This window comes from Hippocampus zosterae, chromosome 1 (assembly GCF_025434085.1).
Source record: "Hippocampus zosterae strain Florida chromosome 1, ASM2543408v3, whole genome shotgun sequence".
NCBI lineage: Eukaryota > Metazoa > Chordata > Actinopteri > Syngnathiformes > Syngnathidae > Hippocampus > Hippocampus zosterae.
In genome coordinates this window covers 14038497-14050859 of record NC_067451.1, presented here as the reverse complement: position 1 = coordinate 14050859, position 12363 = coordinate 14038497, and the positions used below count along the sequence as shown (strand labels likewise).

Genomic DNA, 12363 nt, shown 5'->3' with positions numbered 1-12363 from the left:
GAAAATATTTATTATTTGACCAATAATTGTGGACAAAATGGTGCAGTTTGTAAAAATGTACTGTATGAGCAGCCCGCACCTTGCGGGTCCAATTAAGTGAATGGGAGTGAGACGAACTTTCAATACATACCGAGATATATATATATATATAAAAAAACATTGCCAAGTACGCAATCAGACATGGCTATTTATTAAATTTATCTAATTCATACAAGAATAATTTAACCTGACTCATGTTCAACCTTCTGTGTGCAGTCTGACAGAAAGACACAGAGTTGGAGTGACTTTGCTGTATGAACCGATAGGAGCATTGAAAAATGCACCACCGCTCTGTTTGACCGGATTTAAATGTTTACCAGCACACACTGAAAAAAAAAATGGGAGCACCGTATTGGGTGCATTGTTGAGCCCCATTTTGTCCCTCAAGCTGTAGTTTTGAGTATAGAGACCCAGTCTGAAGACATTGTCATTTGAACACATGCACGCATGCGCACGTACCTCCCAGTCCAAAACAGATGCTTGCCATTGGGCAATTTTGTCAATGTTTTCCAGCCTCCTCTTCCTCTCATTGATCTGCTGGGTGACGTTTCGCATCACTGCCAAGGCGGCTGCCACGTATCGATAGTCGCTAGAGACACAAACACAGTGGAAGCATATAATAACTCTTGGGAAATTAAAAGGTCAAGCTAAGCTCTTTAAAAACTGGCCACTCTAAAAGAATTTAAAATGTTTTAGTCATGATAGTCACAGTCTACCTTACTAGGCATGATCTGTACACTGAAGTAATAGAGATAAGGCTGCTGGAACAAGGTCCAAGAACAAGTCAAGACACTGCTGAATTCTAATTAGCCACTTGGTCTAGCGACTGTAAAAACGACTACATCTGATGATGATTTCTCCCTCTTTTCCTCTGACTGCAATCGATCCAAATATAGTGTGTATGTTTTTGACAGTCCTTGGCAGATTCTCTGCAGTCAAACGCTGTGAATTGGCCGGCAGAGCTGGCACCTGTCCCTATCTGGCTGAGAGCGCCTGGTTTGTGAATGACGTGGAGCTGGCTGCGTTATGCTAAATTTCTTACACAACGTTTCTGTGCATGACTTGCACGTACAAGTCTGCATGTCTGAAATGTCATGTACAGTATGAGTTTGGGCATAAGAGAACTTTTCTTCAAATACCTGCGAAGAGAGCTATAAAGCTCTGATTCTGCACTCATGTAGCAAAATGCTAATCTGATACAATCCTAAACTTGAATATGCAACGAAACAAGATTCATTCGCAATAGATTATTTTCGAAGGACTAAGGCCTTCTAATACAGCGCGGTTATATGTACGATGTGTCATACCTGTGCTCTTGTGCAGTGTATTTGAGAAGCTCAGCTAACTGGAGGGGGTATTTGCAGATCTTCTGGACAGGGGTGAGCAAGAAGCCGTCTATGGCAATGTCAATCATTTGCTGAAGGAGTCGACAGGCCTCAAAGAAATGCTGGTACCTGCCATCCCTCATCAACTTGCTCAGCTCCATGCAAGCGTCCAAGTGGTTATTACAATATTCTGAATATATCCAGAAACCATCTTGCTGTAATAAAGAAGAACACCAATATCAGACACAAAATAAAATGAATTAAATCTCCCAAGCGTGAACACGCATTCAAGAATATTTTTTAAACATTCCTGATTGACTTAGGTATGCTTAAAATGAGGTTAGTCATGTACATTCCTGCGACCTATGAGACTGAAGCGGAATACTATTGCCCAGTGCAATGATTTTTCATTCATACAAGATGATCAAGATTGCCTGGCATTGACCAAGGTCAAGTTCAGTCATTGTTTGCTTAATTAGGTTATAAACTCTTCAGCCAAACATCGTTGTTGCTGAAGGAGTCATATAAAAGTGAAAACAGAACATTTATGTATAATTCTCATGCATCAAAGACAACATGAAAACACACATTCTTTTTGAAAAAACCCCCCAAAAATAATAAGAGCATGGGCAAGAAAATCTAAACTGGAAAAAAACATCTTTGTTCTAACATGTCTGAAATATGCTGAAAGAATCAAGCAAAACACAGAATTCTGTAAAGTCCAACCCTTAAGGAGGACAGGACCTATAAGAACAGGACAGGCGCAGCAGAATGGGATGTGAGCACATGTCCATGTTAAATTGTTTATAGGATTGGTGCATTCTGGTGGTGCATGCTTACGTCTATTAATTTGCATTTATATTTAAATACATCTTTGATTGTGCACAATGAACTCACATGTTCTAAAAAGCATGGTCCAATTTCAGAGAGGTGGGGCTCTTCTGTGTTGTACTGTTTCTCCAAGTCTCGAACAAATCCCATCTGGAAGCGATAGATGTCCTCAATGTTTCCAAAGATGACCTTCAGTTGGTCATCATTAAACATGTCCACACGCTTCCTGCACTGGCGAAGGTAACCCTGCAAAAGAAAGGGTTTAAGTTCAATCATGTTTTCAAAGATGAGGAGGTTGGGAGCCTGCAATTGAATGAATGAATGGAAATAACAGTAATTTCAAATTATGATTCAAAGATATATATTGCCCAATCCAAGGACTAATATAAAGGAACTTATTTTTCTATTATAAGATACATATTTAGTTTTTCCACAATGTAGAGGACTACTACTAAAACGATTAAATGTAGTGTGTACAGTGGACTACTGTCCATTGTATCTATATCTATCTATCTGTGTGTGTGTGTATGTATGTATAAATATATATTATATATATATGTATATATATTAGAGCTGTCAAACGATTAAAATATTTAATCGAATTAAAAATGCAACTGTCATAATTAACTCAAATGAACTAAAAAATTAATCGTGATTACTCACATTTTTTATCGTTTCTGAATTTCCTTTGACATTTTTTGTCCTATTCATTCCCCATTTTAATGCTCTCATCAACATGGAATCATGAATCAGTTTTCTATGTGCCAAATGCAAATATTTACTGAAATAACAATTTTGATTTTCAATTTTACATGAACATCTTTCACTTGGTGCAGTTATTCACACATAATCTCTCACACAATATTACTGTGCATCAATAACGGTGAAAAAAATATTTTGTCACACAACAGCTGCTTTAACAGCTTTTTTTATGAAATCAAAACAGAGCAATATAACATTATAAAGTGCACATCTAAGGTACACTAGTACTCAGCCGATAGTGGATTTAAACCATGGTTGCATACTTCGTTTTTCTCAAGTTTGCTTTCAACACAGCAGTCTGTTTCTGTATGTTTGTTGAAGAATAACCAGACACCGGACACCAGTGCTCATTATGTTCCGCTGTATTCGAAACTGCGTGTATTTATATAGCAACGTAACATCCGCTTGTGACGTGTGCCGCGTTAATCTCGCGAGAAAAAATTTTATCCCGTTAAAATTCATTTAAATTAATGCCAATAAAAACACGCTAAACTGACAGCTCTAATATACACACACACACACACACACACACACACACACACACACACACACACACACACACACACACACACACACACACACACACACACACTGGCATAGTCTACCGAAACATCTGTGCGGAGTATGGACTGGAAAACCCAAGGTCAAAATGGGAACACCTGTGGGACTTCCAGATCCAGACTGACAAGATGGTAATGGCGAACCAACCAGATATCGTGATCATAGATAAAGGATAGAGGAAAGCCGTTGTAGTGGATGTAGCTGTTCCAAGTGATGGAAACATCAGAAAAAAGGAACACGAGAAACTCGAGAAATACCAAGGGCTCAGAGAGGAGCTGGAGAGAGCCTGGAAGGTAAAGGTGACAGTCGTGCCTGTGGTGGTCGGAGCACTCGGGGCAGTGACCACCAAACTAGATGAGTGGTTGCAACAGATCCCGGGAACAACATCGGACATCTCAGTCCAGAAATGTGCAGTGCTGGGAACAGCAAGGATACTGCGCAGAATGAGCTGAATGAGGGATGGACACCACCCGAGGGGGGGTGAGACGGGGATTTTTAAAATTTTTTTTATATAGACTGGAAATCTATACTTCCAGTCTATATACAGGTATATATTTTATATATTTAAAAAAAAAAATATATATATATATATATATATATATATATTATATATTAAATATATATATATATATATTATATACTATGTATATATAGACTAACAAATACAGTATATACACACATATATACATATACATATGTGTGTGTGTGTATATACACATGTGTATATAAACAATATAGTCTATATATATATATATATATATATATATATATATATATATATATATATATATATATAATATATATATATATATATATATATATAATATATATCAGTTTCAGAGACTGGAAACTGAAAGGCACTGGAAAGGCATATGGGAGAAGGAGGTTGGCATATGGGAGGCATATGGGAGAAGGAGGTTGCACATAACAGCAGTGCACAATGGCTGGTGACCCTGAGAGAAGAGCACAGCAACCTCCCTGAACAGAACCCAGTTACCATAATAGTGGCAGACATACAGAAAAGAGTCTCAGATATGAAGAACTGGACAGCACCAGGCCCGGACATGGTCCACACCTACTGGCTAAAGAAACTCACAGCACTCCATGAGCGCCTAGCAGCACGAATGAACCACCTGCTGAGGGATGGGACTCACCCAGGATGGCTAACTGAAGGGTGAACGATCCTAATCATGAAGGATCCCTCGAAGGGTGCAGCCCCATCCAACTATCGGCCAATAACCTGTCTCTCCACAACATGGAAGCTCATGGCAGGCATCATTGCGGCTAAGATAAGTGGACACATGGATCAATACATCAGCGAAGCACAGAAGGGCATTGGTAGGGATACCAGAGGAGCCAAACATCTGCTCCTGGTTGACAGAAAAGTCGCACAAGACTGTAGGTCCCAACATACCAACCTGTGCACAGCCTGGATTGATTACAAGAAAGCTTATGACAATGCCACATACATGGATCACTGAATGCTTGGAGTTGTATAAGGTGAACAGGACCCTAACGGCCTTCATTGCAAACTCGATGAGGATGTGGAAAACCACACTTTGTGGCATATACCAAGGTGATGCACTCTCCCCACTGCTGTTCTGCATAGGACGGAACCCCCTAAGCCAAGTAATCACCAGGACAGGCTACGGATATCGCCTCCGAAATCGAGCTGCGATCAGTCACCTCCTCTACGTGGATGACATTAAGCTGTATGCTAAGAGCGAAAGGGACATAGATTCACTGATCCACACAACCAGGATCTACAGCAGAGACATCGGGATGTCATTCGGGCTTGAGAAATGTAGTCGGATGGTGACTAAAAGAGGGAAGGTAGTCCGCACTGAAGGTGTCTCACTCCCTGAAGGAACAATAGCAGACATTGAGGAGAGCTACAAGTACCTCGGTATACCACAAGCCAATGGCAACCTCGAACTGGCAACAAGGAAAGCGGCTACGGCCAAATACCTCCAGCGAGTGAGGAAAGTCCTAAGAAGCCAGCTCAATGACAAGAATAAGACCCGGGCAATAAACAGCTATGCCCTGCCACTGATCAGATACCCTGCAGGAATAATAAGGTGGCCAAAGGAAGATCCTCAGACCACGGACGTTAAGACCCGAAAGCTCCTAACCATGCATGGAGGGTTCCATCCCAAATCCAGCACCCTGAGACTGTACGCAAGCCGAAAGGAAGGACCCCGGGGACTAGTGAGTGTAAGAGCCACTGTCCAGGATGAAACATCCAAGCTCCATGAATACATCAAGGAGAAGGCTCCAACGGATGACGTAGTCAGAGAATGTCTCAGACAATGGGGAACAGCGGATGAGGCGCTGGAAGAGGGACCATCATGGGAGGACAAGCCCCTACACGGGATGTACCACCGGACCATAACTGAAGTGGCTGATCTCAAGAAGTCCTATCAGTGGATAGAGAGGGCTGGCCTGAAGGACAGCACAGAGGCACTCATCCTGGCTGCTCAGGAGCAGGCCCTGAGCACCAGAGACATTGAGGCCCGGATATACCACACCAGACAAGACCCAAGGTGTAGGTTGTGCAAAGAGGCACCTGGGACGATTCAACACATAACTGCCGGATGTAAGATGCTGGCAGGGAAAGCCTACATGGAACGTCATAACCAGGTGGCTGGCAGAGTCTACCGAAACATCTGTGCGGAGTATGGACTGGAAACCCCAAGGTCAAAATGGGAAACACCTCCGAAGGTGGTGGAGAATGACTGAGCGAAGATCCTGTGGGACTTCCAGATACAGACTGACAAGATGGTAATGGCCTGGAAGGTAAAGGTGACAGTCGTGCCTGTGGTGGTCGGAGCACTCGGTGCATTGACCCCCAAACTCGATGAGTGGTTGCAACAGATCCCGGGAACAACATCGGACATCTCAGTCCAGAAATGTGCAGTTTTGGGAACAGCAAGGATACTGCGCAGAACCCTCAAGCTTCCTGGCCTCTGGTCGAGGTCAATGAGGGACGGACACCACCCGAGGGGTGAGATGAGGATTTTTTTTTTGACCATCATAAAGACACTGGCCAAAAATGCAGCCACGCGAGATTCCCAGGCAAAAGCCACTGTAATAGTGGGGGAGATTGCCTTCCTCACAGACACATTTTCAGAAAAATGTAGGTCATTCAAGATTTCATTGATTGATTGGCTTTAAACTTGATGGGTGGGCCGGCACCTGAGGAAACTGACATTAAAATGTTGATCTTCTATACAGTAAGTATTCCCATCTATAGACTTCTTTCAAACGGAAATTCCCTCACCCGGAATAAAAACCGATGCATTAAAATTATAACTACGATATTTCATTAATGATCGATTCATAATTACGGAAGTTGCAGTACCCGGAACTCGGAAGCAAGACGGAAGCCTGCAGTGGTGCAAACACAAGCAAGTCTCGTTCGATACTATGGAATGCATCCGATTAGCTGCTGAGAGTAAATTGCTTGTGGCTCGACATACAGTCGAGTAAACGAACGTCTCCTGTAATGCTTTTCCTGTTATCATGTTAAAAACCTTGCGCGAATTGGACCGCTAATTGGAGAGAAGGCGAGTTCCATCACGCTAAGGGCATCGAGGACTTCGAAGCGTCCCGTAGCTGGCTTTAAAAGTTTATTGCACGACGTCAGCTGAGCCACGTCGTCTTGGGTGACGATTGAGGGGAGGTTAAGTTAGAGACAGTGAGTGAGTGGAAAGAAAAGCCACTAGGTCTGTTACTCATCTCATTTTGTAGCAAATACAGTAAATATTTTCTATTACGGACTCGTGTTTGCGCTGTCCAATTTCTCTTGATAACAGAAATTCCTCATTTGGGAAATGAGCATGGTTCATGTCCTTTCTGAACCTGCAAGTTGACAAAATGCACGTGTAACAACACAATCAATAAAATACAAAAATATACAGTCCAAAAACAGTTGATATAACAAAAACTGCAATACAGGTGTATCCCAATAAATCACAACAGTAAAATACGTACAGTATTTTAATGTTTATTTTTTTCTTTTTTGGGACAAAGATGTGTATTTTGATTGTTGGATGCATTCTTTGGTTTATGACAATGTTTGCCTGCGTGTCATAAGTTTTCTTGCTAGTTGCAAGTAACTGTCCCGTTGATCACCGATGTCTGGTAATTCATGCATACTGAAGGATTTTTGTTGCCATTTGCATTGCTTCCTTGCTGAATGGTGGCTTCTCATCAGGAGTTGAATCGATGCCTTGTATTTTAAAGTTTCGTAGATTTGCGTCTTTCCGACTCCAAGTTTCTGCTGGATATTTTTAGCTTTGTGTCCAGCCTCACTCAAACGGATGCATTTCACTCGCTCCGCTCCAGTCGTTACAGTTCTTCTACGTTTCGATGCAATGATCTACTTGAGTGAATAAAGTTAAAATAATTCACAATTACAGTAAAATGCACGGCAATAAAAACTCACTTACACGTCGTCATTTAGAATCTGATGATCGAAAAACGCGAAGTGAAAACTTGTTTCAGTGTTGTGTCTTTTCCGTCGCATCAGGTGGGCGTTGCGTGTATTTAAGCTCCCGCGGCATTACACCTCCATCCGGGTTACGGGTAGTGGAATTTCCGCTTACGCAAGTTCCGGTAACACGTAATATCGTAGTCAAAATGTTAATGCATAGGTTTTTATTCCGGATGAAGGATATTCCTTTCCATAGAATTCCGGCGATGGGAATATTTACTGTAGTCCTAAATTTGTTATACTGTATTTTGTTCATATACATGTACTGTATACTGCAGCTTTTGTGTTATAAATAGTGTTTGGAGCAGATATTTTTGCATTTCATTGTTTGTGTTGTTACATGTGTATTTTGCTCACATACTTGCATGAATGCCACCCAATAATTAGTTTGTACCTTTTCGCTAGTCTGTTTGCATTTTGTACCTCACAAATGTCCTTGAGGTGTTTGATGTAGTGTCTCTCCGTGCTCATGATCTCATTGATGACGTTAGCTCTCATCTGGTCACGGTTCTGGAGAGGCGAGCCAAGACACAAACAATCGTTGGCTGGGTCCAGGTGACCATTTTGAACCTCGCTCGTCCCTTCGGCTGGTTCCCCTGCGCCGTCCTCTTGATTCACCCACAGCTGAGGACAAATATATTTACACGCACAAACATGGACACGCGATGACTCGGTCAGATGTGTGTTAACTACATTTGATGAAACGCTTTTAAGAAAATAAACAAACAAAAAATACAAACCTTTCATTCAAATTTGAAAGTGACTTAATCCCACAAACACACTCCGACATCAGACAGATACTACGGCACATGTGATAGCATTTCAAAGATTAGTTACCTTGCGTGTGACACCCCTTTTCACTTTGGCATGCATGTACAGGTATTAAAGATAAGAAGTGACCACAACTTTGTTTTTTTCTTTTCATACATATAAATAAATAATCTGGATCCTGATCATTTTTTTCTACTTAAAAATGTATCTGGAACAAAGGGAATTTACTCCATTTTATTTTGTCACGTGGTTGCACAAAATAAAATCATCTGGTCTTGATTGGGTATAAAAGGAGCATCCCGAAAGGCACAGTTGTTCACAAGCAAGGATGGGGAAAGGTTCAACTTTTTGTGAACCACTCCGTGAGCAAATTGTCCATACGTTTAAGAACATTTCTCAACGTAGAATGGAAAGGAATTTCAGGAATTTCATCATTTTTATATATATATATATTATATATATATTTATATATATATATATATATATATATATATATATATATATATATATATATATATATATATATATATATATATATATATATATATATATATATATATATATATATATATATAAAAGAGGCAAGGCCGAAATCCAACATTGAACGCTCGAACGCTTCAATCCCTCAGGAGGTTCTGCATTAAAAACAAGCGCAATTTAGTAACGGATACGGCCACATGGCCACAGGATCAGTGCGGAAAACCAGTCCCAGTTAACACAGATTGTCACTTCACCTATTATTGTTGTTTCATTTTATTTTTTTAACAGTGATGCGTTCACTTTCTATACCTCGTGCAGATCTTTGAAAATGTACTCACATGCACATTAGCCCCGCCAACATTCATACCCACAATGTCACACACATAATACTGTATCCAATCCTGCTAATAGAAAGGGCACAGTGAGCGTGACTTTAAATGCCCAGCAGCCAACACCTGACGAAACAAACTTTTCCAATATAACAGTGAAGAAAAACTGACAGGTAGAATGCCAAACACAAGATGAGAAATGCAGCGCCACAGACAAGCAGAGTGACTGGTGGGAGAGCACTGAACTGCAGAGACGAGAATCAGTAGCGCAGCCTTACAACCAAAAAATAGTCAGAGTCAACAGTAAATGAACTGTTCTGAAAAAAAAGTATATTTTTAATTGCAGTAGGCATTAATATTAAGGTACATTTCATATTAATAGGAGTAGTAATATCTTAAATATTTTGGTTCCAAATCTTGAACAAGAAAATGAAGAACTTTACTTTTGACTCATCACGACGACCTAGTATCTATGACACCTGTCAAGAGCGATTGGATGAAGTTAATGTTTGGTAATATTGAGGGTGTGTTGCGTGGTGGGTTGGACAGGCTAGATGGTTGGATGAGGCTGGGGAAAAAAACGCACCTTTGACGTGGTGTTTTGGAACCGTGGAGTTGCTATGGGGTTGATATAGAAAACCTGTTTTGTTTGGGGCTGAGGAGGGTGGGGTTCCACCTTGGAGAGAAAGAATGACACAACAGAAAGATACTTTTTGGTTGACAGTCCTGCCCTCTTGGGAGTGACAATGGAAGGGTGGACAGGTGGGAATGGCAATGAGGAGTGACTGGAGGTGGGCAAGGCATTCTGCTGTGAGGCTCCACCTACAAGGATCCTACTGTATATCTTCTTTTAGTGAGCCCACAAAGAAATAACACACGGTGGCTTCATCAGACATCAGTTCAAACAGAGTTGGGTTGGTTGTGTTCAGATAAATAATCACAACATAGATAAAAATAAAACAAAAAACAGCATAGACCAGCAATGTGTTTTATTGTGTTTTTGTGCTAAGATCCGCAGCAAAAGCAAAACAAAACAGCAAAGATTCAAACAGCCCATCTTTCAGTCACTGGACAACTTGCTCTATGAAGTGAGCGAGAGACTCCGAGCAGAACCCGCATGTTGCTGGGGCCCTGCCAGGAATTGGTGATAACTGGTGACCAGCTGATGTTTTGCTGGTGTCACCTGCTAACCGTAGAGCAACGACAGCACCCAGCTGGGTGGCTGTAGCTCAGTCGGTAGAGTGGATTGCACAGGGACCGAAAGTTCAGATGAATCATGGCTGCTTTTGTTGTGCCTTTGCTGCTGGTCTTGCTCATGACGCCAGCAAGACAAGCATGCTGCTGTGGCCCTGCTCGTAGCTGATGACACTAAGCTTGAAAACACAACAAAACCATGCTGGTCTATTATTATTATTATTATTTTTTTTTGGGAGAGGTAAAAATAAACATAATGCCAAATAAAGGGGACATTCCCCTGCATTTATTTTTAGTGGGGCAATATTAATTAGTCCAATAAATAACCGTTCACCATTGTGTATGCAATATGTGTGAAGAGCCAGCATACCAATGTTTGTTTATTTGCATATGTTCATGTGCCTCCAGTTACCTATGTGTGTGGGTGTATGTTGCATCTGTAATTGTGGGCCGGCTGCGGCTGCAACAGACTCACCCGTACAAAGCTGGCAGGAAACCATCCCTCCTCCTCATCAATCTGGCCCCACCACCAGTCCTTGTTGGATGCATCCAGCACCTTTATGACGTCACCGGCTTTAAACGCCAACTCTCGGTCCGCCATGGTCACATGGTCCCATACCGCCTCAGCGTTGACGATTGACCCTCCACTTATCAACTAAAGAATAGGCGAGAATAGAGAATATAACTCAATCAGAGCTCATTAAGATTTGCCTCCAACTGGGTTGACACCAAAGACACAACATTGTAGAAATAACCATATACCAAATTTCATCTGAAATGACAGATGTGAATCTGCAATCGATAAATTATACCACACTCTGTGGTTCACTTATCTGCTGTCTTATGTATCTTTAAAAACAACAACAACTTTCATTTGGTGTATAGGTTGAAGTTATATGTAAATTCTTATAATTCTTATAAAGAACAATTGCTTGATGATTTGTGTTTCAATTTGAATGAACTCATCAAATAAATGTGACAGCAATTACAATACTTATCTTTTGTGTTGAAACCACTCAGATAACTAATGGGTGCAAATAGAACCCCTCAAAGCCCACTGATAGCGTGAAGGACTGCAAACAACATGGTTGCTAACACAAACCACAGCACAATATAACAAAGTGCAACAACACAATTAAAGGGCTATGACAGGAGAAACAACACAGCGTTCAGACATGCATCAGTCAACGGGTGGAAGGGGGGGGAGATCATGGCCTGTGAGCAGATTGCCATTCTTTCACAGATACAGGCAACTAAAAGTCGTTTTCATGAAAGGACAAGAGACCGCAGCATTGCTTAAATGGACCCAGAAAAGTGAAATCATCCATTTAGTGTACAGAAATGCTATCATCACGGTGCTTTGCTTCCCAGAGACCAACTTCGTGTCCACATTACGTATGAATCTTTGATAAAGCTCCATATACGTAATTGTTCGGCAAAACTTTCTCTTCCAATTTTGGGTCGACTTCACCAGAATGCTCCAGCCCAAACATTAACTAGGTATCCAGTTGTGGGCAGCCAGTTCTACCCAAGCCAGTCAAGATCTGCTTTGGCACGAGGTAATTAGTTTACAGAA

The 12363-nt window shown here is 41.3% G+C and overlaps 1 protein-coding gene across 11 annotated transcripts in view; it reads right to left on the bottom strand.

The window, feature by feature from the left end:
- Positions 1-12363, bottom strand: part of LOC127595765 (rho guanine nucleotide exchange factor 9) — a 48088-nt gene that overhangs the window by 10227 nt on the left and 25498 nt on the right. For 9 of the 11 annotated variants that reach the window (XM_052057546.1, XM_052057526.1, XM_052057573.1 and 6 more), the window contains 6 exons: positions 11263-11442; positions 10180-10269; positions 8437-8637; positions 2262-2441; positions 1347-1579; positions 499-628 (listed from right to left, as the gene is read on the bottom strand). In XM_052057546.1, coding sequence (XP_051913506.1) covers positions 499-628; positions 1347-1579; positions 2262-2441; positions 8437-8637; positions 10180-10269; positions 11263-11442 — 1014 coding nt within the window. The remainder of the gene's footprint in view (positions 1-498; positions 629-1346; positions 1580-2261; positions 2442-8436; positions 8638-10179; positions 10270-11262; positions 11443-12363) is intronic. The other 2 variants (XM_052057536.1, XM_052057615.1) reach the window with 1 other exon arrangement.